General features: G+C 31.2%; 2 protein-coding genes across 4 annotated transcripts; one reads left to right on the forward strand and one right to left on the reverse strand.

Annotated features, from left to right (window-relative positions):
- The first annotated feature begins 12522 nt into the window (after positions 1-12522).
- On the forward strand, positions 12523-17519 carry LOC107926235 (cold-responsive protein kinase 1). Its single transcript, XM_016857027.2, has 7 exons — positions 12523-12868; positions 12967-13179; positions 13275-13405; positions 13925-14138; positions 14944-15172; positions 15276-15426; positions 16642-17519. Exons 2-7 carry the CDS (start codon positions 13041-13043, stop codon positions 16993-16995), a joined length of 1218 nt encoding a protein of 405 aa, XP_016712516.2. The 5' UTR covers positions 12523-12868; positions 12967-13040; the 3' UTR covers positions 16996-17519.
- A 104-nt stretch (positions 17520-17623) lies between these two features.
- On the reverse strand, positions 17624-25645 carry LOC107926233 (WD repeat-containing protein 36). 3 transcript variants are annotated; one of them, XM_041099462.1, is made up of 18 exons: positions 25418-25645; positions 25311-25338; positions 25141-25241; positions 24777-24980; positions 24442-24685; positions 23952-24127; positions 23371-23453; positions 23009-23081; positions 22052-22117; positions 21892-21934; positions 21615-21754; positions 21123-21329; positions 20363-20447; positions 19878-20172; positions 19310-19571; positions 18950-19163; positions 18654-18841; positions 17624-18182 (listed from the first exon to the last, which is right to left on the reverse strand). In XM_041099462.1, exons 1-18 carry the CDS (start codon positions 25541-25543, stop codon positions 18033-18035), a joined length of 2685 nt encoding a protein of 894 aa, XP_040955396.1. In that variant the 5' UTR covers positions 25544-25645; the 3' UTR covers positions 17624-18032. The 3 variants fall into 3 exon arrangements, with proteins under 3 accessions (XP_040955396.1, XP_040955395.1, XP_040955394.1); XM_041099461.1 differs by having other exon boundaries at positions 18654-18862; XM_041099460.1 differs by having other exon boundaries at positions 18654-18868.
- Positions 25646-27487: the final 1842 nt, after the last annotated feature.

A 27487-nucleotide genomic window follows, 5' to 3' on the forward strand; every position in this document is an offset into this window, starting at 1 on the left:
TTGTGGCAACTGGCAAGTAGATAGTCAGCATTTGTACAGAAATGTAGGTACCATGACTGTTTTAATAATGGAATAATATAATTTATGGTCCTTAGCAATTATGTCTATTTTAATATTTGTACTTTTCTTTTGTCTATTCTTATATTTGAATTTAGATTCTATCCATATTTAATTCTGTGATTGAATAGGATCGGATCAGATCGTCTAGACAAAAAATTGACTGATATAATAATTTGAACAAAGGAGTTAAATTGATTAACTCGAAAATTACTTAAAATTGATAAAAAAAATTGTATATATTAATATTAAGCAATTTTTTTATATTAAATATCATAAATAAATAAAAAAGTAAAAGAATCATAATTGCATAAAGAGTGAAGTTTTAAGAAATAGTCAATATTTTTAGAACATCATCCGTTAACTCGCAAATCAATTGAATTGGGTGGTCGGATTGGCTTTCTCTATTTTTAATAGTTTTAATAATTTATTTAATTAAACTAATTAAATTAGTTGAACTAATCAAATCAAAAACCAATGATTTGACTAATTCAACTCTTAATTCGGTTCTGAAAATCTTTATTTTATTTGTAGCATTTTTTTTCAATGATTATTATCACGAATGCATAAAACCATGGATTAAGTTAATGTTATAATACAAGAGATTGAGTTAGTACCAAAAGCTGATCAAATATCAACTCAATTAAAAAAATTAAATTATACTTGAGGTCACTAAACCATTAGTAAATTTATGTTTTGGTCACTTAATCTCAAAAAGTTACAAAATTTCTATGAACTATTTGAAAGTTTTCTTTTAAGTCTTTAGGCTGTCAAAATCGTTATTGTACGGCATTTTCTATTTGCACTACATGCATCAACCGAAAACTCTCTTTCCCCTTCTCTTCTACAATTCAGTTATTTTTTTTATAAAACAGCTTTAAATGTCAAGAATTTGCGACCCAAAATCCAAACAACTTTTTTCTCAGATCTCCAACACCAAATCGACTTGGATTTAAGGTATGTTCTTCTACTCGTCGATAAGTACTAGTCCACCGTACTGATTATTGAATTGTAACTTAGAGAATTGGTAATTGGAATTTTTAAAAAATAAAACTTAATAGCCTAATGACTTAAATAAAAACTTTCAAATAGTTCAGTGGCTTAAATGAAAACTTTTAAATAGTTCAATGATCATTTTGTAACTTTTTGAAATTTAGTGACCAAAACGTAAACTTACTAATAGTTTAGAAACATTAAGGGTGAGTTTGGATGGGCGGTGTGTTTACCTACGATTAGTGTAAAAACATTGGTAGCGGTGAGATTAGATACTGTAATGATACTGTAGCGTGAGACAAAAAGTAAGCTAAACGCACCGCACCGTACTCAAATCGCCCATCTAAACCTACCCTAAGTGTAGTTTACTCATTAAAAAGACACTAAATATATTTTTATAAAATAAAACTATTTAAATTATTTTTAAAATAGAAAATTGATATGCATGTATGTATGTATGTATGTATGTGCGTATGTATATGCGTGTATGTGTGTATAATATTTATTGTTTTCTAGTATGGATAAAAAAATGAAGCAAAAGATGTGCAAGGCAGTTTGCAAAGTAGGTAATGATTTCAGGGAAGGCAAAATCTCGTGACTCCTAACAGTTCTTAATTTTCTTTTTAATTTAATTTAATTTTTGGGATAATAACAACAAAAGTAATATAGAGGCCTTTATACTAAAAGTTTAATTATATTTTTTATTGAGAAAATAGAAAAAAAATATTTTTATATATTAGATTAAATAGTAAAGTGATCATTCTATTAAAAATTTCGTCTATTTTTACTATTAAAAAGTTAAATCTTTATATGCTAGTGTAATAGAAATAACCAATTTACTATTTAATCTAACGAACATGAATTAATTTACCCATTTTTAAGGATAAGAGATAAAATGCAACCTAACTTCTACGGGATTTGAGCGTTCCATATTTTTTGGTCTTATTTCTTAAAACAAAATATGGGCTCAAAATTTCAACCGTCAAAATTAAATAAAAACAAATAAAAAAGTTATGCAGTCTTTTTTTTTGGCAAAAAGATCTTTTTGGTCTTTTTCGATTTTAATATTGAACAAATTGATATTGTCAAAAAACTCATAGCAAATCTTCATCAATCTCAAAACTGAACAATTAAGGGCAAATCAATGACAATGTTAATGTTTTTCGTCAATTGTACATATATTTTTTCTGTATAATAACAAATCTAGCATTCAAAGTTTACGCATCTTGTTAAATTGGTCACAATTTAACAAATTTAGTCTATAATATTTACATAAAATATATAAGTATTGAGGACTGAATTTATTATTATACCAATTAAAATGAATTACTATAATTGAGAGAAACTATAGTGGTGTTTTTATTACGGTTTTTTAGTTGATTTTTTTCTTTATTTATTCGTGTATTATATTGTATTTTAATAATACAATTATTCTCTACGTGTAATGCCTAACTTACTCTATATTTACCAAACCTATACAACAACATTAATTTAGTGCAATTGTAGGGATAATTTTATTTATTGTTTGAGTTTACCTAATGTTATGGATTTCTCAAATTAAGTCTAATTTCATTTATTATCTTGAAAAAAAGTCCAACTTCATTTATTTCGAATACGTTAAATCACTATGTAAGACATGAATTTGGTAACTATTTTCACACCGGGACATAAAATTGACAATTATTTCAACATTGAAGCCTGAATTAGACAACTATTCCCACATTGGGGCTCGGATCTTTTTTTTTTCAAGTTAATCCCTAAACATGACAATTATTCTCACATTGAGCTTTGAACTTTAGGGTTTTTAAGGAAATAACAGGGACTAATTTGGACAAAAAAAGATTTAAAGGTTTAGGGTACAATTACAAAATTTAAGACCTAATTTGAATAAAAAATTCAAACCCCAATATGAAAATAATTATTTAGTTTAGAGCCTAGTTTGATCCAAAAAAAATCAATTATTAAGAATTTAATTAGATATAAATAAAGGGAAGAGGGAAGTACAAATGGGAGTTAGGTAATTATTAGATTTTGCAGACCTACATTCATGTAATTATTAGTAGGGTGGATAAGTTCCCTAATTGTATTGTTTTAGTGATTATTTTATAATTTTTTTATAGTTAATTCACTATTAATGTAATTTATTGAAAATAACAATATTTTATTCTTGGGGGTAATGGTTAAGACTTTTCTACTTCAAGGTCTACAGTTTAAATCTTAGTATTTTTATTTTTAAGTTGATTTTCTTAAAGATTTTATATAAACTATTAAAAGAGACTTTTGTAATAATACTCGTTGTTTGTTAAAGAAAATGACTTTCTCCTAGTGAGTTGGTGAGAGTTGTGCGACTCTAACTTTATATATAACTAGAAATCCTATCACACATGTATGCTTGTGGAAATCACGGGTTTAAAATATAGATGTGTGTTTAAAAATAATACTCAATAAATAATGAAATGTATGGTTTGAAGCTAATTAATCATAATAACGTATGAAATATGTATGATATTAAAATAAAAAAATAAATTAAATTGTGAGGAAAACAAAATTTAAACACATAAATACATCAGATTAAGAATACTAAATGCACTTGCATATCCCAACACCACCTTCGATCTTAGGCTGTAATTGGGTTTGCTTAAGATCTGATGGTGTTGTTAATGAGGGAATCGATTTTGCTATAGCTGGGGGTGTTTTGTGAGATCGGAATGGAGGATAGATTCTAGGCTACAACAGGTACTTAGGCTTTTGCTTTGTTATGAAAGCTAATTGTGGGGCATCTTAGATGGAGTAACGTTTCTTTTGGAGTGAAAATACGATAGCATGATAATTTAAACTGATAGCATGGAGACGGTCGTAGCAATTCAAAATGAGGCTCGTAATGAGTTAGACTCTACTCGAATCAGGAGAATTCACCAAAATTTATCCAGAGTAAGACATTGGGGCATTCGACATATCCCTAGGGAACATAATAGAGAAACTGATGGAATTGGAAAACAATTTAAAGAGCGGAGAAAAGGCCTTCAAGTTTTTGAAGTTTCCCTGTTGGGGAACTAGTTATTTTTTTATTGTAATCTTTTCAGTTTATTTTACTTATTTCACAAAAAAAAAAAAACTAAATGCACTACAATTGTTAATATATACAATTTACGGAGGTAATAAAATATGCATAATAAAATTAAAATGTATAAATAAATTAAAATAATGTCTTTGTTGAGTGGTAGAATTAAAGATTTTGCAATGTAAATGGCATGGGTTCAAATTTCACCATATGCATATTTTTATTGTTATTTTTAAATTAAAAAAATTGGATTACTTTCAAATAATATAACTTAGTTTAAATATAAAATGTCATTTTTGTAATTTTCCCAATTGAGTTGGTATCTGGTTAACTCATGACACCAACTCAATTGGGGACTTTATTAATAGTATAGATATAAATAATAATATAATTCTTATAAAATAAAAAGAGATGAGAGAATAAAGAATAAAGAAAATATGAAAGCAATAGAGAATGTACTTTATTAATCAAAGGGATAATTACAATGCTTCATCAGAGTCTCTATTTATAGGCATAAGAAGTATAAAAGAAGTAGAGATCTAATTCTAATAACTATTAGAATTTAAAGTACATTAAAACTTTATATTGATCATGATGGATATCCACTTAATAAGATATTCATAACACTCCTTATTGGATGTTCATTAATAGATAGTGTGTCTCGTTAAAACCTTATGAGGAAAAACCTAATAAAGGAAAAAGAGTACACAATAATCTATTACAAGCTGCCTCGTTAAAAACCTTTACCAAGAAAACTCAATGGGGTAAAACCTTGGTTAAAGGAAAATAGTAAAACTTGTTTTCAGACTCCTCCTAATGACAACATTACATTGCATCTTTGAGTCGACGCATTCCAATCTAGTGTAGTAGTCTTTCATATGTTGAAGTTGGCAATGTCTTAGTAACAAGATCCGCTAAATTCTTACTAGAACGAATTTGTTGAACATTTATATCACATCTTTTTTCAAGATCATGAGTGAAAAATAATTTTGGTGAAATATGTTTCGTTCTGTCACCTTTGATATAATCACCCTTCAATTGATACATGTTGCATTATTTCGTATAAGATAGTTGGCATTTTTTCCTATAAAGGCAACTTACATATCTTTTGAATATGTTGGGTCAATAACCTTAACCAAACACACTTGCGACTTGCCTCATGCATTGTAATTATTTTTGCATGATTTGAAAAAGCAACAACTAATGTTTGCTTTGTTGAACGCCATGATATGGTAGTACCACCACATGTAAATAAATATCCTGTTTGAGATCGACCTTTATGTGGATCTAATAAGTATCCAGCATCAACATAGCCAACTAATAGGGATTTTGAATCATTTGAATAAAATAACCCCATATCAATAGTCCCTCTGAGATATCTAAATACATGTTTAATTCTATTCCAATATTTACGTATTGGAGAAGAACTAAATCTTACTAACAAGTTTACAGCGAAAGTTATATCAGCTCTTGTGTTGTTTGTAAGATACATCAATGCCCCTATGTCACTTAAATGTGGTACTTCAGGACCAAGAAACTCTTCACCATTCTCGTAAGGATGAAATTGATCTTTATTTACATCTAATGATCGTACAACCATCGGAGTACTTAATGGGTGTGCTTTATCCATGTAAAATTTCTTTAATATCTTTTCCATATAAGTTGATTAATGAACATGAATTTCATCTTTTAAATGCTCGATTTGTAAGCCAAGATTAAACTTTATTTTTCCAAGATCTTTCATCTCAAGTTCTTTATTTAAATAATTTATTGTATTTTGAAGCTCTTCAAGAGTTCCAATAATATTTAGATCATCAACATAAATAGAAATTATTACAAAATTTGATCCAAACCTTTTTATAAAAACACATGGCCAAATTGGATCGTGTTTGTAACATTTTTTTTAACAAATATTCACTAATAATGATTGTACCACATATGTCCAGATTGTTTTAATCCATATAAACTTTTCTTTAATCTGAATGAGCAAGTTTCTCAATAAACTCTATATCTTTTTGAAATTTTAAATCCTTTTGGGATTTTCATATAAATTTCACTATCAAGTGTACCATATAAATAGGATGTAACAACTTCCATTAGATGCATGTCAAGTTTTTCACGTACTGCTAGACTAATAAGATATCTAAACGTGATTGCATCCATCACAGGAGAATATGTCTCTTCATAATCAATGTCGGGCCTTTGCGAAAATCATTGTGCTACAAGTTGAGCTTTATATCTTACGACTTCATCAATTTCATTTCGTTTTCGTACAAATACCCATGTATATCCTACCGGCTTTTCACTTTTAGGTGTTTGGACTACAAGTCCAAAAACTTCAAGTTTAGAAAGTGAATTTAATTCTGCTTGAATTGCATCTTTCCATTTTTGCCAATCTTTTCTATTTTTACATTCTTCACTAGATTTAGACTCAAGATCCTCATTTTATTTTATTATTTCAATAGCAATATTATAAGCAAAATTGTTGTCGACAACTACATTTTTTTCGGTTCCATCTTTTTCTCGTATTGACATAACTTATTGAGTTCTCTTTATTTTTATCATTTTCATTTTCACTTTTAGGTAGTTGAATCTCTTCTTGAGTTTTATAATTAGTTATGTTATGGGTCTCTTTAGGAACTTCTGCCTCCACTATATAACCATCTTGAATGTTTGCTCCTTTCCTTTTACGAGGATTTTTATATTTGGAACCGACCGATCTTCCACGCTTCAGGCATTACTTTCTTTTTCACTAACAGTTTGCCCTATTAGGACATCAATTTGTATTGGAGCATTTTCAGCTGGTATATCAGATTTAATGAATCTGACAGTTGATTTGTAAAATGAATCATCTGTTGAACTTCTGGTTCACATTGCTTTGTACGAGAATCTTAGACATTGATAATTCATTTCAAGTATTATTAATCCAGCTTTTTATCCTCTCCCCCTAATATTGGGAAAACTGACAACTCATGTCATAATTAAATCTCGAATTAATACCTCAAATATTATAAGGAGACTCATATAAATATACATTCCCAATATCTTATTATGACCCATCTTTGTGTGTTGTGGTGGAGCAGTTGGAACATATACCGCACATCCAAAAATTGTAAGATGGGAAATATTTGGCTCATGACCAAAAATCAATTGTAATGGGGAGTATTTATAATTTATTGGCTTGATGCGTACAACATGTAAATCAATACAATCTCATGTTGAAATATAAAGTTTTGTTCTCATAAGTAATGATTTAACTATTAGTTGGAGGCATTTGATAAACAATTTAGCTAAATCATTTTGTGTGTGAACATGAGCTACAAGATGTTCAACTTTTATCCCAATTGACATACAATAATCATTGAAAACTTGGGACGTAAACTCACCAACATTAACAAGATAAATTGTTTTAATTGCATAATCTGAAATTAATAATTTAAACAAGCAATCTCGCAAACGATAGGTTGCGAGTTGATAACGCATGTGATTATTTTGTAGATGCATCTACCAAAATCATATAATATCAAAACCATCCACATGGTGGATGAATGGACCCACATTCATTTCAGAAATGCAAGACATTAAATCTCAACTTTAGCTAGTAAGTGTCTAAGAATTAATTTTCATTAAGAACAAGTAACTAATGAGAATTCTTTAATGAATATCCATATGAATTCTCAATTAATTTTTGCATCATATATGATCTAGGATGCTCTAACTGGTCATGCCAAGTAATACATGCATTTTTATTAGTAAACATCTGGTTTACTTTAACATGTGTTTCATCTGTACTAAATTGTAACAAATTAATAATTTTACTATCATTCCTTTTACTTTGTATCCACATATAAGTGTTATTGTGACATTTACTACTGGAAATGTCTAAATCAATGTGAATATTATAATGTCACTAAGTCAACAAAATAAATATAATTTCCAAACAATTATATGCAATATTCACTTCAGGGAATATGTCATATTCGCTTCAGGGAATATGCCAAAATCTTCAAATATCTTAAAATTTTTTTTGCTACTTCAGGTGCATCCAACCATAACGAGCTTTAGATAGAATTATCATATATTATTGCTCATAAATAGATCTTTCACGGTAAAATATTTTGCTTCCAACCCCTTAATGGGAATGATGGCAAAAGAAGATCACAAAGATTAAAATATAAATTTATAACCCAATCCTCTCTTTTTCATCCTTTTAAAATAGATATTTTTAGCAATAGTGATTCATATGAAATATAATATTTTCCTCATTCATAATCTCAATATAAGGTCTATTGTAAATATCTTTTAAAACTAATGGATTAACCATCACAAGATATTAATATATTAGCTCTTCTGGAGCTTTCGACTAATTTTGTACTACCAAATATTGGAATAATATTTGTTTGTTTCAGTACCAAATAAGATAAATATTTTCTATCTGTAATGATAGAATTCATTACTACATTCTCATATCCTTCCTCAAATAATATTAATAGAAACAAAATATTTGGACAAACACCGCATATATGGCCAATAATATTTCATATCATATTGATAACACAAGTTATCTTTACCTTTTGAAGAGTTATCTTAAAAACTCTTATTGTTCTCTTATATATTAGTATGTTCTCACTTTTAGTGGTTCATTATTATATATGTTGTTTTCTTTATATTTGCATTCACTTCAGGGAATGCAATAATAAATTTGGTAGGACAAATTTCTAACGCTTTTATTAATTTTTTTATTTCATAATCACCGTCGTAAACATGCGTGGATTTTAAATCAGAATCTATTCATTCATGTTGTCATGATTGTTCTTCAATTATAATAAGCATGATATAATAAATAAAATATAGTAAAATATACCTAAAGATCTTTAACATCAACGTCATTGTCTTGACATAATCCATTCTAAAGAACAAAAAGTAAAATAACTTAATCAAAAAGATGGTAACGTATAATGAAAGAAGAATGAAAAATAATAATCAAATATGAAACATTAAATAAAAAAAAACTTCCTGTAAAAACTTTGCATCTTGCCGTCAAAGATATTGAAAATCATGAAGGATAAATTTGATCATCGATAAAAGCAACTATCACTTTGAGTAAGATCGTGCTGCTAATGTGTTATAAAATAAAGAGAGATGGAGAGCATAAAGAACAAAGAAAATATGAAAGCAACAGAGAATGTACTTTATTAATCAAAGGGATGATTACAATACTTCATCAGATTCTCTATTTATAGGCATAAGAAATATAAAAGAGGTAGAGATCTAATTCTAATAACTATTAGAATTTAAAGTACATCAAAACTTTATCTTGATCATGATGGACATCTACTTAATAAGGTATTCATAACAATAATATAAATCTCGTAAAATATTTAAGTTGTTAATGTTTAAAAAATATAAAAAAATTAATAAATATAAAATGAAAACACAATTTTTTTTATAAAATTAAAAAATAATAAACAAATTTAAATAGGTTTGGATTCTTTAAATATATATATTGTGGGGGGTTTGACAAAATTTACATTGATAAAAAAAAAATAAAGTTGAAACGCAAACAAAAACTTAAGGAGGAGGAGAAACTCTAAACTCAAGTGAATAGGTTTACCCCATATATTTAGATCGTTTGTCTCGTTTCCAGATTAAACTTAAACTAGAAAGAATTGAATCTAGGTTTTACATAGAATAAAGCTACCCCAGTTAAAGAGTGAGTGGCTTTATTTCAACTTCATCGAGTCCATTGAAAAAACACATTAAGGATTTAATTGCTTCTGAAAGAGTTAACAATAATGTATGATGTTGATATCTGATTCGATTTAGAAATTATAAAAGGTGTTTGGTTCGTCGATTTTTAGATTACGTTTCATAATAGGATTACGGGTGGGATGTAAGATTACTTTGTTTGATTCATTTGACTGGAATGTAATATTTAGATATTCGGTGGACGGAATGTAAGATTACTTAGAAATACATTTTACTCAGATTGTCTTTGTTATAGATTTTGTTTTTTTTAACAAGTTTAGTTCCTTTAATATTTTTTAGTCTCAATTTTCATAAAATTATGATAAATTATTACAACTTTTATTTTTTATTATAATTTATATATTAATAAGTAAATATATTGTGTTGAAATAAATTTATAAATCATAATTATAATAATTTATGAAAATTGATGGCAACACCAACCATAATTAATATATTAATAAATAAAATATAATGATTGTAACATCCTTTACCTGAGTAAACTCAAGCAACGAGTGTTACGTTTAAAACTGAGCATTTATTTACGAATTCAAATACAGTTAAATTGGACTTTTATGAATAATTTTAGATCCTTATTATGCTTTTAGGAACATAATTTGATCGATAATAAAGATTAATTGCATGTAAAATTTGTTTCGAGTCTCATATCACCTAATTAAAAATATTGTATTGTAGGTTTGTATGTCTCGAGACATTGCCATGACATTGTAGAAATTTTGTTTCAAAGTTGCCTGTCTTGAGACAATGAGGCTTTTGTCTCGAGACAAAGTTCAATATGTTTCGAGACATGACATTATTACTGTAGATTTTTAAGATATGCCAGTTTGAAAAAAAATACTTTAGGGAAAATAAAAGTTGATGCAAAAACACTATGAGGCCTAAGATATACATGAAAAAAAAATCGATTTTCCATTCTTACAATTAAACAATGAAGTTCAAGAAAAAAAATTATATAATATAGAAGCATACCTACCAATTCGATGTAATATTCTAAAGTTCATACAAGTTGGTCCGACTTGTATAAAGTTGTCATCCATAATCATGCTAAAAGAAGCATACCATTTGATACATAAACAAAGATATCGGTGTAACCAGGGGCAAAGCTAGAACAAATTTTTAGGGAAGACCGAATGAAATTTTAATTTTTTATAGTTTATATCTTTAAAATTTTTAAAGGATTAAATCGAATTTTTATAATTTAAAGAGGGGTCAAAGTATAATTTTACCTTTATTAATTTAAATTTTTTTAAAAAAATTAAAAGCCTAAATAAAAATTTTACATTTTAGGGGGGGCCGTGGCCCCTGCCAGCCCCCCTAAATCCGCCTCTGGGTGCAACCAAGAACTTTGATCAATGCATTATTCTAAAATTGAATGCAAAGAATGATTCAAAACAATCATATGCAATTTCTATTTCGAGTACTCCCCGCTAGATGCATATTCTAATCACCTTTTTTTCTAGGTACCAATTGTTATTAAAAACAAAAAAACAAGGCATCGAAAGCACAAATGTACCTAATTTGGATATCAAAAGCTATCAAAAGTACAATGATACCTAACATGAGCATAAAAAGAAGAAAATTCATGCAAGCATACTCTATAAACAAAGACCATGAGCGGATCAACCATCACGAGTTATCACTATGCTTAATCAAATAAAAGTTTTAAAAAGCATCCACAACCACTACAAGGTGAAGCATTGTAATCATACAATGGGTATCAATGTGAGTGTGATGTGAGGGGGTGATTATGACATTCATACAAATTAGTACCAAATGCAAGCTTAACTAAACATGCTACGACAAAATGGTATATGAAGATATATCAAATTAATGGAAGATACCAGTGATGATTTATCCCAAATAGGATCTACAAAGGTAAAGGGAAGAAGAAAAAGAATAATATATAGAGAGAGACTCAAACATATCATGTTTGGTAAGGAGTTAACCAGAGAGTTCCAAGCGACAAAAGCTCTATACAAAAGATAAAAAGAAAGCTTCGCTGAGAAAAGAAACATATCAAAGTCGGTTAATCATTTGATTATGATGGATGGAGATCCAATAGTTTCTTGGTTAGAACTTCGGGTTTAAATCACTTGAGTTTTAGGCCATTTCAAAGAAAAATAAATCATAAAGTTGAAAGAAGAGGAAAAAAATTTGGTTTGGTGTGTTTCTTTGCCAGAGAAGGAGGAGGTTGGATGTAGCGAGTTCATTGAGATACAACTCTAATGAAGATCCTTGAAACCCTGAAATTTTCAAATAGATCGGTGACCAACTTATAACTTCTTTTAAATTGAGTGACAAAAGTGTAAACTTAATAATAATTAATTGACCTTAAGTATGGTTTACTCTGCGATGAATAGTGAGTTAATGTCACATCTAACATCTTTTACCAAGTTAATGACCTAGTAATCAACGTGTAACTTTTAAACAGTTCAATGATCAATTTGTAACTTTTTAAAATTGAATGACAAAATTGTAAATTTATTAATACTTGAGTAACCTTGGGTGTAATTTACCCTTATTATTATTGAGCGTAACGAGAGAAAATCTTTGATTCTAGTCGAAGAAGCATAAATTCTGTCAAAAGAATAAGGAAAAGGTGTTACTGTGTAAGCATTGAAACTTCAAATAAGAAGCCGGCATTTACACTGTTTGATTCATTCCTAGGTGTGTGTACATATATATACTATTATATATAACACCAAAATAAAAGATACAAATTTGCAAATCACAGAATATTCGTAAAATTCCAAAGAAATCGTTTAAATCAATGGCAGCATTGCTTACTGTTAGCCGTCACCTTAATTTTTTTCAAGTTTTTATCCAATGAATTAACGAGAAAATTTAAAAAATCGATAATAAAGATGGCAAACTCGAGGCAAAAATCCAACTCCATTTGCTATTCTCTTATCATTAATCCACGTCGAAACCAATGAAAAGACAGTCTTAACAATGGTGTCTTCTCAAGTTCAATGATTTGCAACGCAGGTAAAGATCATATGTACTGTGAACTTCATAGGGAAATTCAACATCGAAAAAGAAACTGACCCATTGTTTGGTTTTGAATTTTGATTCGTAAATGACAGGTTTTAGCAGAAGTTAACTTAGATTGTTCTTTGTTTCCGGCATGGTCAGAGCTTGAAAAGTGTTTGGTTCTACGATGAAGACGTCTTCCTTGTTTTTTTTCCTTGGAGGGGTTGTTGTGTTAATAATATTATTGATTATAGTGTTAATGTATTGGAAAATTTGGAAACCAGCAGGGATTAAGAGTTTTATATCAGAGAGTAGAAGGCATGCAGGTAACGTATTTGATGAATTTGCTGATAAAAGAGTGAGGTATGATTTGGTTGGGAATTATTGGCTTGTGAAGTTTAATTTTATGCGTCTCTTGCAGCATCGACGGATTTCTTTAGTGGGGACCTTCGAACTATTTTCTATTTTGACTTCAGGACATTGAAGAGAGCAACCAAGAATTTTCACCCTGATAATCTCCTTGGAAAAGGTGGATTTGGGCCTGTCTACAAGGTAAGCAAGCTCAAATATTCGGACTTTTCATTTTCTTTTCAAAAGTATTCATGTTTGATATCCGTGTTTGTCACATAGTTCAGATATAAGGTATGATCCTCTAAATATATGTCATTACTTTTGACAAAATTGAGCGTCCTTGTGTGGGATATATAACCGTATCCAGCACACATCCTTGAATTTAGATAACATAGATGCATTAGAAATAATTGAGCATAACTATATAATAGTTGTATTCAAAACTCGTCATCAAATCAAGAAAATATAGATATAGTGCAGTGTACATGTGTATATATATTATTTCCATGTATCTATAAAGTGAGAGATATGGTATGAGCCCTTGTTGTAGTAATGTCTTATTTTGAAGTTTCAAAGTCTTGAGAAATATGGTTAGTTGTAGGAGTTACCTTTGTACCTTTAGAAATCATATATTACGTTGCTTTTGGGATGCATTGGGCATTTGAAACTGACAAAAAAAAATGAGGATTTTTTTGCTATTTTTCTTTGAATATTTGATAGGGGAAGCTTAAAGATGGAAGAATGGTTGCTGTGAAAAGGCTGTCCCATGATAAATCCCAACAAGGAGAGTCAGAGTTTCTGGCAGAAGTGAGGTTGATCACAAGCATCCAACACAAGAATCTGGTTCGCCTTCTAGGATGTTGCTCAGATGGGTCTCAACGTTTACTTGTATATGAATTTATGAAGAATGGTAGCTTGGACCACATAATCTATGGTACATGTAACTCACCAACCCCAATTTCTTCTTCTAAAAATCATACATACTATTATATATATATATATGCTGAGACTTGTTTGGAACAGCCGTCAAAGTTTTTGTCTAGCTCCTAAGTGACAAGAGTTTAAACTTTGTCATCTCCCTTATTTCTTTCCCGATATTTTAATGATAAAAAAGCGGTAAACTACAGTAAATGTCAACCAACTATGAAAAGTTACAAAGTGGTCACCCAACAATTCAATTTTGTCTTTTTTGGTCTCCAGATGGCTAATGTAAAAATAGAAACATCCAAAAATCTAAGATAGCTAGGTGACAAAAAAAAGAGAAAATTGAATAGCTGAGTGATCATTTTGTAACTTTTCATAGTTGGGTGACCAAAAAAGAAAAAAAACATAATTGGGTGACTACTAATATAGTTTACACTAAAAAATCTTAGGTCAATGATGCATTTTACTCTTACTATAATTTTTATATGTACTCTTGCTAGCTACATGAAGGAATAATCTGTCCTTTTTTGGTACAAAGAATGCTATATTCTAGTCATAAAGAGAAGGGGTTGCACATATTCAGGCTCAAATTTCGTCTTATTACAATGCCACCTCTTAAAGATGATTACATGAACATATTTGGATTCAAACTTGTGCATGAACTTGGTTTATATAATGTGTTTTTCTTTTCTTTGTGCAAGAAGGTTTTTGATGATTTGCTAAACAAAAAATCTCCATGATTTTGTAGAACTAGAACTATACATACATATATGTAATCCAAACCTTGGAATTAACTTGTATATATATATATGCAGGTAAGAAAGTGTACTTGAACTGGGAGACTCGGTTTCAAATAATATTGGGTGTAGCACGAGGACTTCAGTATCTACACGAGGATTCTCATCTAAGGATTGTTCATAGAGATATCAAAGCAAGCAACATTCTTCTTGATGATAAGTTTCATCCTAGAATTGGTGATTTTGGACTGGCTAGGTTCTTTCCTGAAGATGAAGCTTATCTTAGCACCACATTTGCTGGCACTTTGTAAGCCCTCTCTTCCCCTATAATGATAAGTAGTATTGGAATTAATGTATGATGATGATGATGATGATGATGATGAAATGATTGGTTTTGATATTGTTAAAAGAGGTTATACAGCGCCAGAATATGCGATTAGAGGAGAATTGTCTGAAAAAGCAGATATTTATAGCTTTGGAGTTCTTGTGCTTGAAATTGTTAGCTGCAGGAAGAATACTGATCTTACTCTGCCTTCGGAAATGCAGTATCTACCTGAATATGTAAGCAATTTTTAAGTCCTTCTTCTTAATTTTAATTTTAATTCATAGTTAGACAAATCAAGATACATGGTAAAACTCGAGCACTTTTACAGATTTTATATCGATCCACTCCGAATAAGAAGTATTTTTTTAATTAAAACAACGGGAGTTGCGGTCAATAGAGCAAGGCGGTTTTAGTAAATGCCTACTCTGTTCCACCCGGTCCTACTTTTTAAAATGTTTTTATGTGTTTTTTTATCTATTTAATAGATATATGAATTTATAATCATTATACATATTTTTATAATAATAAATTAAAAAATCATTACTAAAAAGTATAGTAGAAGTGCTAGTTTACCATTGAGATTGAAAAGTGCTTTCTAAAAGTGTCGTAGAATTTTAAAAAAAAAGTACTTTAAAAAAAATTTGATAGTGTTTACTATTATTATCAAATAATGCTTCTGATAAATAAAATGACAATTTTAGACATGATGTTGTAAACTAAAGTATAGAAGATTTAAAGAGTGGATAAAAAGGTAACTTAATTGAAAAATACTTTTCTTAAAGCCAGAAGCTAAAAATTTTGATTTTTTGGTTTGGGTTAAAATCCTAATTTAAAATCAAGGTTTGGTTTGAAAAGCTGCTTGTTTATCTTTTTTTTTTTTTTAAATCAAAATTGAGTGAAATGATTATGATGTGATTCATAATAATTTATGGAAACAGAACGTCAACATAAAAATGAGATGAAGGTGATGTATACAATCCCCAGTCTAGACATAGCAAAGGAGGGTAGGTTGGGGATTGATACCCCTCTCTCTTGTAGTGTTAATGGAATTAAACCGAACTGGTTGGATTTAAAAGTGACAAATATGTTGGTCCAAGTATAGGGACTGAATTCATCTTTGAACGAATTAATCAAAAGTCCGAACTGATAAAAATTCTAAAATTAAGACCAAAAGCCAACGACTGAACCAATTTATAAATTTTTCAATATTTTAATTATTTATAAAATTTTAGTTGTTTATGTAATTATTATTAAACCAACGATTAAATTAATTAAATCGAAAATTAATAATCAAATTGGTTTGACCACCAATTTGGCTTTTAAGACAATGTCCCCTTGGATTGTTCAAAAAATTAGTAGAGGAAATCATTTTGTTCCTAAATTTGTATACATGTATGTCATTGACAAAGTATTAATGATTATTACTGCATGTGTTTTTTAAAATTAGCTAGGCATGGAAGTTATATGAGCGATCTCGTGTGCTTGATCTAGTAGATCCAAGACTGAAACAACTAGGATCATTGGTGGAGAAAGATGTGGTTCGTGTTGTAAACGTAGCCTTCTTCTGCCTTCAGCTTCACCCGAACCTAAGACCGCCCATGTCCGAGATCGTAACCATGTTAACTTGCACCCCCGAAATGGTCGGAACGCCCTCCAGACCGGCCTTTTTTAATCGGAGCCGACGTAAGAAGAATAGTGAAAAGCTGTCACATGTGTCTTGGGATACTATGCCTGATCCTTTCCCTTCTCCACTTGAATCTGAATCCACCCCATCAATTCAGGCTCACACTCAATTGCCTTGTTGAATATCACTTTTGTTTGTAGCTTTAAAGCACCATTGTTTAATTTCTAATTGCTTGAATATTTTTTAGGATATAAGTAGAGGTGTAAATGAGTGCTTGTGAACCACTCGAGTTTGAATCGAACCAAGTTTAAATACTTTTTTAGTATTTATCATAGCGAACAAGCTGATTTTATCTTAATAATGCTCGACTCGAGTAGTTCATAGCTTTAAATATATATTTTAACTAAATTGTTTTTCTACCCTTAATAGCTCAAAATTCCATTTTAGGGATACTTTTCTGATTATAGCTAGGAAGAGAAAAAAATGTTACTTTTTGTTTGCTATTTGTTAATGGAAATGGAACGCTTGTAATTTGGATATTCCGAAAATGCACACTTGTATATATATCATTTTTGTTATTGGTATTTGATTCCCCATAAATATAAATTGTTGAAATTGAACAATTCGATTTTATTTCAAACTAAACTTGAGTTTAGAAAATGAAACTCAATAGAACTTGAATCCAATGCTTTTAAAACCGAATTAATAGTCAAACTGGTCAAACCATTAGTTCATCGATTAAGCCGGTTCAACCAACTCTGATAAGTTCGATTAAAAATTTTAAAATTCAAAAAAATATATTAAAAAAATAACCAAATTTAACCTGATCTGTACTAATTCTCGATCCAACTAATTCAATTACATTTCTTCCAACCAATAATTGATCGATTCCCGATCTAACTAGGCCGATTCGGTCTCGCATCATTGTTTGAATCAAATAATGAGCCAGAAGTCTTGAATCGAGCTTGTTATTATTCGAGATCAACTTAGCTTGATTATAGCCCTAGATAAGAGATAATTTATGGGTTGCTTGAACCACACGTAGCATTTTTTTCAAAAAATTTGTTATAAATAGAAAATCGTTTATAAAAACCAAAATTACATGAATCCTCTTCTTATCTACAATTCCAACCAAGAATAGAGAGTTGAAATTCATACCCGTTTTGCAGGGAATTCTGGATTTGATTCAACTCACAAAACTGTTGCCCATTGAGCACTTCAAAATTGTGAATTACTGAGGAAAGTCACCAGGCATCTTGTTCGTTGAAACATTGTATCGATTTTCTGCCATACGTCAGATTGGATTTCAAGGAGCTTCTTTGCCTTGCCTTGTAACTTCGGATGGCGTCGTATCGTTTCACCGTGGATCTGAAAGAATATGATATGACATCAAAGAAAAACCAAGACAAGCCACATTAGAAAACAGGGCAGAAGATTAATGACGATGCATAACCAATTGTGACTCAAGATAGCATTAAATATATTAATCAAGGAAAACTAGGTCAAACACTTCGAGATTATGATGCTGGCTCTCTCAGTTTATGAATTGCTTTGGGCTTGGTTCATTTCGTGTTTGGAGGTTTTGGATTACTACATGTTCAAATCATTTCGGATTCGGATCATATCTGGTTTCGGTCATCTTCGAGTTAGGTCAGGTGAGTTCAGGTCGTTTACTATATATAATCAAACTGGGTTCAGTCAAGTTCAAGTTTAGGTAATTGGTTGGTTTTTCAGGTTCGGGCCATGACCGGCGCGTCTACATACCCAAAGTGCCTATTGGCCAAAAAATTCCTAACCATATAAAATAGAATTCCTTCAAATAAGGTAAGAAAACAATACCTTCAGGAATAACCTGATAACAGCTTGTATGAACTCAAAATTATTCTTGTAGGAGATCTCACAAACAAAATAATCCAATAACAGTTCAATTGAAATCATCTCAGGTTTCCCATCAAGATCTTCCAAATTCTCATCGTCTATGATCTGAAGCATCCGAAGCTCCATGTCCAAAGCCGAAGGAGATAAACCTTTAATATAATCAGTAAACGCTGAAACTGTAACATGTTAAAAACACACAAATATTATGCAAAGACGTTTTTGACGAATATTTGATAAAATCTCAAGATGGAACTTACAGTTTTTTATCTCCGTGGAGGACTGAAGAAGTTGCAAAAAAGGAGACGGTGCCATGTCAAGTTTCCTATCATTCATTTCCACGCCATTGCCTTTTACATCACCATTAGCTTCACTAGGTGTAAATAATATTTCTCCAGAAAGAGATGGAACTGAAGGCAAGAAGAAAGGAGCCTTCTCGGGTTTCTTCGGAGGCTCAATTGGTTTGTTGCGAACCTGCAATTATAAATAATACAATACTGGAGTCAATCCTCACGGAAACCCTCTATCTAAACGGAGTGCAAAAAAGAAACCAGAATCAACATATTTAATTCCAATACCCAACTCTCAAAAAAAAAAAAAACAAGAAGATAAAGAGAGACCTTTATAATGTCTAAATTGATCAAGCCTTGCCATTGGCTTTTTGGCAATAGTGAGAGAGTAACTAGTTCCGGTATTTGCTTAATGAAGGTTGGAGAAACAGAAGCATCTTTTGAAACTGAGTTGTCCGTAACAGGTTCATCGGAATCCTCAGTTTGGGATCCATTCATAGATGAGATGGATGGCAACCTGACATTTACAACTTCCTTTCCGCTTGCAAAAGAATCCACATTTGAAGCTCCAGAGAAGATCGACCGGTTAACCCTGATTTAACAATTCCAGCCGCTTATTTTTTTTATTACTAAGAATTAAAACTATAGTTACACGTAACACCTGCATATTAAACACTGAATGTCTAAAATATATAACATTTATTGTTGCCACGTTCCAGTTTCAAAAATTATCATTCATGTTGTTTACCAAGAAAAAATTTCATCATATCAATAAGATTCTTTTTTAAGTTTTTCAGCTATTTAGAGTGAATATAAGATCGTAAATTAAGATAATTGAACCTAATAGCCAACTTCTTTGACCCATAAAGATAAAGGTGATACAAAACTGGAAACTTACCACAGATAAACCCCTTTCTGATCAACATGCGTGGTTGCTAAAACATCCATATTTGGTGACAAGGACAATGCTGTGATAGATACATCAACATGTATAGCGTCAATTTGTCTCGCTAAGACAACATCCCAAATTCTCAGACTCCCATCCATGCTGGATGATAGCAGCCATTTGCCATCCTCACTGAAACATAAATCAGTGATACGGTCTGTATGGCCTTCAAATTTACGAACCATTCTTAATGCCACAACATCATACAAACGTATAACCAAATCATCTGTTACTGTGGCCAAAAGACCTGCAAAATACAGTCAAAATAAAAGCAGTTGCTAAATATATGTTTGAAGACCAGAAAAGACCAAGGAAGAAAAGCAGAAACAGAGATATCGTAGAGAGGCAGGAGTACATGCCCAATGACAGACCGACACACACACAGAAAAACCAAAGGTTAAAGGCTGATAATAACAAATACCAAAAGAAGCACTCACCATTGAGCCGATTGTAAACAATCTTAACCACAGTACATCCAATTTCCCAGCTAGATTTTACGTAACATCCCTTGAAATCCCATACCTGCACAAAGAAACAAAATTATTAAATTACACCCGGCAAAAACTCAAACAAAATTTTCTCTTTGTACTGCATGCTTAACGTAAGTTTTATAAATTAAATTTCAATCAGCTCTTCTCATTAACAGTAGGAAAATATTTCAAAGTAAAACATAAACCAAGGTGGATCAATTTCTACAGTTGCTTTCTTGTCTACAGAAAAACAAAAAGGTGGTAAAAATGCTTTCCCCGCAACAGAATCTAAAACCTATGTAAGGCTATAAATGCCCCTACCTTGTATGTAATTTCCTTTTCACAAAATCTTTATGGTTGGGCTATTAAAAAAGAAACAACAACAACCACCACCACTTTCAACTGACTTGCAAAAGTCAGATTCAATCCAAAACATCCAACGTATTCAAGGACTACACCTACCTGATAAGGGGTACCACAATATTTAACACATTTCCAAGCAAAGCACACTCAACAAGTTAAAAACCTTTAGTGGACAAATGACACAAAAAGGCAATTACCATCTGTCTTCATCTTTTAGTTATTTTAATGTAACTGAGAGAAAATGCTGCTCAATTTTAAACAACTACACCCAACAGAGGAATATCCAAAGCTATAATGACATGTTACTCTTAGAAGTGCATGTTAAGAATAGGAAAATAGAACAAGCATCAGGGAAAGAATATACCTTAATGTCTCCATGATACCCTGCACTTATCATCAAGGTATTTGTAGAATCACATGCAACTCCAACGACTTCTCCATCATGAGCACTTCCTTTTGGCGTGTCCACATAACTACCTCGACTTATTCCAGATTGGAGATTGAATCTCTCAATCCAACCCCCTGCCGTCCCTAGAACCGCAAAATTACCACAAGCGCTGATGGCACAGGCCTGCAACCGGATAGAAAAAACCATCAGTCACAATTCGTATAGTTCAAGAAATACTAGTTTCTAGCAGGGTTTCTCAACTTTGAATAGTTTAATATCAGTAGTATTTGCTGCTTAATGTTTTAAATGAAGATGAATACATCAGCCATCTTGGCTATATTCTATAAATAGATAAATTCAGAAAAAGCACTGAATGTATTCACTACATTTTGGTGCAGGGAAAGAGATATTAATACATAAAACTCGTGGAACTAAATACTAAATAGTAGGAATTTGATAGAGCATAACCTTCACAGGAGTTGGATTTTCAGGACATGGTCTCAGGATATGCTCACCAATCACAAAATTTTGAAGTCGCCACACATATGCCTGTTCAGTATCCATATGGCATGTAACCACATTGCACCAATCTCGTTCCCTGATTTCAGCTTTTTTATTGAAAGAGAGAGCCAAACTTAGATCACTTTGACATAACAAAAGAACATACCACCGTGCCAAAATCAGACGGTTTGCAAATTTTCATTTAAGTTTAAACGATAAAAGAGCATATAGCAGAAGATCATACCACAATCAAATGCGATAACAGGCTTTAATTTCAGTTCCTCCTCCTGAAATTGAATATAAGAAACTAAGTTGAATGCAAAAATTCACTCAAAAAATTACAACAGCCGAGTAATACATGCAGACATAGCCAGAAAAGTGCCAACATTTCACCCCAGCCATACCTTCATTCTTAGTTTCTTGGCTCGCTTAGATATGTGACCTTGAGACAGCTCTCTGCTTTGCTGATCCTGATCATAACAAAATTGACAATTTTTACCAACAAATTATAAAATTATATTAATTGTGAAGTAGCATGTAAATATAGAAATTCATGGATGGAGGGTGAGAATAAAAGCAAACAATAAGTACAGTTTACCCAAGAACCAAAGCTCCTTTCAAATTGCAGATTAGATAAATAAAGGATTTTAGCAGGTCTTAGAATCAGACAAAAAAGCAAAGTTTATATGATATTCACACCCAGATTTAGTTCAGACAATTTAATCAATTGAAGATCAGATTTGCATCAAAGAACCAACATGCAAAAGTAAAGATATGGAATCTAGGATAGTATTAAATCCTACACACAAAATAATACATGGATAACCGACCTCTTACAAAAATAATTGTCAATACAAGTACCAATAACAAAAACTCCCATTATAAAAATTTTAAAAAAAATGAACAAAAACAATAAATAAACAAAGATTAAGAAAGGAAATCTTTCATGGAAAAGCAGATCAATTAATTTCAAACATAAATGATCAGTATAAGAGATAGAATAAAAAGCCTGCAGATTGCATTGATAATGATAAATCTAAAATCATACTTATCAATGCATGAACATGGTAATATTTCCTTCTATATTTTTCCTGTAAACGTAGTGTAATTGTACAACCATCAAAAGAAGATTTGAAGAATTGAACATTGTACTAAACACGCGTGGTACATTATGAACAGATTGAGGGGTATGTGTTATCTACTTAAATAGATCATTGCCACCAAAAAACACTCAAGAACTGCATGCAAACCTTTTGATTAAAAAGGCCATTGGGATGCATAAAAGTTTGGGCAATGGTCAACCAGAAACTTCATGCATGTCAAAAAAAAAAAAAAACCCTCTTTCAACTATAGATGCAAACCTGGATTACAGAGAAAAGGCGAAAAGCGCGATCTTGGCCGGCAGACAGGATATGCCTTCCATTGGCATAGAACCTGCCAAAGTGGGTAAAATTGCAATTAGGTATTTCATGAGCAAAATGATCTCCCAAAGAAAGCTTTGAACTAATTGAAGCACAGGTTCGATAGAAATCCAGTACAACAAATATTAAATTTTCAGAATTCATATGCCCAAGTACTACAAGACGAAGATTAGCACACTTCTTGAATTGTATTGACCATATTCACAATACGGTTCTAATACGATTTTAATTATTAAAGATATTAGGGGTGAAATGAATATGTAGAATGTTGCATATGGATACAATATATGGAGTACTATTACCTGATGCAAAGTGGAGGAGCACTGTGTCCACTTCGAAACCGCAGGAGACGAGGATCTCCATCACTTGTGTCAAAGATCCACATCTGCAGAAGAAGATAAATTCGAAATGCATTTCCTGATAATATAGATGAGCATGCAAGGCATAGACCATAATGCAAGGAAACACCAATAATTTACCACTGATCTGAAAGAATATCAGGAATGTAGCAAACATGCATACAACCCATTTTTGCTAGCAAATTTCTGTATCAAAACAACAACTAGCCAAAGATGGTAAAAAGGAAACTTGTCATAGTGGTAACAATCTACATGTATCTAAAAAATCCAGCCTCTTGTTTAGGAAGAAGAAGAATAAGAATCAGACTTGGCAAAATGCATAGGATAGATTAGTTTCAAATTTTAAAAAACCACAACATAGTTCATGCCACAATCTAAAGCATCAAATATGATACAAAACAACTAAATGCATATGCTGCATCCAGATTGTGCTCCACCTTACTTTAACCACTTAAAACTTTCGACATATCAAATTCATCAGATGGTGCATAAAAGGAAAAAGATTGATACTAAATCAGTCATACCTTAATTGAGTTGTCAGCTGATGAGCTCATTAGCACAGGCTCATTAGCAAAAAAGTGAAGTGAAATAATTGAACTCTCATGAGCCTCTCGTATGACCGATTGGAGCCTTTTCTTCTCAAGATTCCATATGCTTATGACACCAGAAGAACCTCCAGATGCTAGAAGGGGCTGTCCATCTGCAGAATATAGAACACAGATCAGCATAAACATGCTAGGTGGTGGCTTGAGTAAACTGATATTTTTCTAATAGAAAATACTAGGAAAAAGCCCTATCCTAAACATCTACCACTGTTTAGTATTAAAGTTATCGAGTCTAATTGACTTGAGATTGAGTAGCTGGATTATATTTTGTGTCAAAAACAAGAAAATAAAGCTGGCCAAGATCTAGTCTGGCATGTGCTGGCTTGTCTCAATTACCCTACTGCAGCCTAAGCAAATTCTGATATGTCTACAAGCTCGAGATCAAGGAAAAAGCTCTTATTGGGAATACCTGTGCTGAAAGATAAGGCAGTGACAGTGCCTCGTGCAGAATGTTTAAATGTTACAACTTCTTTATCATAACGAATATTATGAACATGAATTGTTCCATCAGAACAACCAACAGCAGTAACATCTAGTGCAGGGGATGAAACACAACTGCAGATACTCGAATTCCATCCCTTGAATTCATAAAGTTTTTTCTTTGCGCTAATGTTCCAAAGCTGCAAAGAACCCTCCTGACTCCCAATAAGAACCTGTTCAAATCTTTTTAGTTATACATGTTCATTTTATCATAACATATAAATTCATCTATTACCATATTAGCAACAAATCAGGGACTGTTACCTTGTTTAAGTAAGTATCTGGATGCATTATACAAGTAGGAGTGAAGTTGGCATCTAGCTTAATATGTTCAATTGGAGCAGGATTGTCTTCAATTCCTTTAAACGACCATATGAAAACATTACCATCAGCATCTACACTTAGAATGTGGTCCCCAAATAAAAGCAAAAAGTTGACTTTAGCACTGTGTCCGCTCCAATTTGCTACCTACAAATACATTAATTTAATCACCAAATCCAAAAGAACAAAATCTTAAGGATAAAAAAAAGTTCTACATAAGATACGGTGCTCAAGCCAAGAGACACATTCACATTAGCTTAACCATTTGAGAACTAAACTTGAAATAAATAAAAGACCAAAGATAAACCTGGTGAGCTCGTTTAAATACGGCAATATCAGTCCCATAGGCAGCAAATGTGAAATCACGGTACGAAGCAAGAGCTCGAATCTTCTTAGGTAGTTGAGGACCTACATGAACAGAATTAGGGCCATGAAAAAAACTTTAACCGAAAGCTAAATTCAAACACACACACTCACCAATAAGCATCAACTTGAGGTTTGAGCACTGCAAAAGGAAGCTAAAAGTGAGAAGATGAATAATTTCAACATCAGAAATTAGAGAGAGAGGAAAGATGAGCACTGACATTGTAAATCTGAAAAGCTTTGCCGACGGTGACCGTGACGAAAGTTTCGGTGCCCAATCGTTGAACGGAGAAAGGAACTCCGCTAGTTATGTAACCTATTGCTCTGTACGGCTCAAATATCCCCATTTTTTTTTCTCTTCTCTTTTCTTTCACTTGACCTGAACGGGAAATACTGGTTTGGTTTTGGTTTAAAAGTGAGATTGGCGGAGAGGGTTTAGGGTTTTGGCCTTTTGGACGAGAACTTAAATGGTATTTAAGGGCAATAGACGTAATTTTCGTTGATTGTTTGGGTATTTTTGTCGTTTCAGGTGTATTTTTCCATTTCATTGTAAATTCTGATTTATTAACTTTGAATAATTGTAAGAGTATGCACAAAAAAGGAGGGAAAAGGACTTGTAAGAAAATGGATTTCTTTTCTTTGTTCAGCTTAAAATATATTTTTAAGACATTTCCTAAAAAATCCATAATCCTCGAAATCTTAACTCGAAGATTCATTGAAAATTTAAGAAGGCTTGAACAAAAATATTAGTTGTTTAAAATGTATGTTAAGCTTGAGTTTTAATATTGAAAACCTAGATTCAATTTGACTTCTTTTTAAGTTTATGATAGATTATTTTTTATTTTATTATATATATTATTAAATGAGTAAATAACACCCAGGTCATTAAGCTATCAATAAGTCTTTATTTTAGTCATTTAATTTTAAAAATTTATAAAATGGTCACTGAATTACTCGAAAATTTTTATTCAAGTTATTGTGTTGTTAAAATCGTCGCTATATGACCTTCTTTGTTTGTGCCAATCGAAAGCTCTATTTCCTCTTCTCTTCTGCAATTCAGTTTCTTTTTATGATGTAGTTTTAAACGTTACGAATCTACAAATCAAAATTCAAATAACTTTCTTCTCTGATCTCTGACACTAACCGTCAAATGAATTTGGATTTAAGATATTTTTTTATTGTCGATAGGTATTGATCCACTATATTTCTTGTCAAATTGTCACTTGGAATTCATTTGTTAGACTTTTAAAAAAAAAATTAACAACCTAGCGATGACTTAGATAAAAAGTTTTGAATAATTCAATGACTTGAATGAAAACTACTAAATAGTTCAATGACCATTTTGTAACTTTTTAAAGTCAAATAAACAAAACGTAAATTTGCCAATAATTTAGTGAAATGGGATGTAGTTAACTCTTATCTAATTATATATCATATGAAAATTAATATACTATTATTATAGAATACCTCACAACCAGAAATCTGACCCGACCTTGTGACCTGGAATCCGACCCTTAACTGGCACTCTCATGATCTCGTGAGATGGACATCAATGTCTGTCACGACATGGAACACCTTGCAAGATGAAATGTCAGCCTCTCGCGAGGGAAAAAATGCAAACACACCTCGCGACCTTGTGAGGCAGGACATGTGAGCACATATGACGACACTTGGGTGTGAATCCTATTAGAAAGACTATACGTGTCAAACCTAAAGGGGATATGTGTGTGTCGTCCTGAGTTATATGTATAACACCTAATTACCTCCCTAGCATATCACATCAAGGGAAACGTGACATATAAATAAGGAAGAGCCGCTCCCAAGTGAATGAGGTAGAAATAAACCGCAACAACTATATTGTAATATGAATATTAAAAAATATACTACATACTTTATAAATAATTAATTAAAATAATAATTATGTTGATGGAGTTTTAGCGTGTTAAAACATATTTATCTTCAATTTAAGAATTGTGAAGAGTTATAAGTAGTTATAGACATTATATAAAAAAACAATTAAAATAACTATTACAAGAGTCAATAAACAAAAAAAAAATTACACTTTGACATTGAAAACTTATAATCCAATTTTTATCTCTAATTTTTTTAGCTTTTCCCTTATATATATATTTTTGAGAATTTTACCCTTACATATTTAATACTTATAATTTTATCATTTTATATTAGATTAATGTACAATTTGAAATTTGAGTTCGATTTTAACCTATAAGTAAGTACTCAAGCCAAACAACATCATGTGACTTAATAAATGTTTGACATATGTTCTTTAA

The sequence above is a fragment of the Gossypium hirsutum genome, chromosome D08 (assembly GCF_007990345.1).
Source record: "Gossypium hirsutum isolate 1008001.06 chromosome D08, Gossypium_hirsutum_v2.1, whole genome shotgun sequence".
NCBI lineage: Eukaryota > Viridiplantae > Streptophyta > Magnoliopsida > Malvales > Malvaceae > Gossypium > Gossypium hirsutum.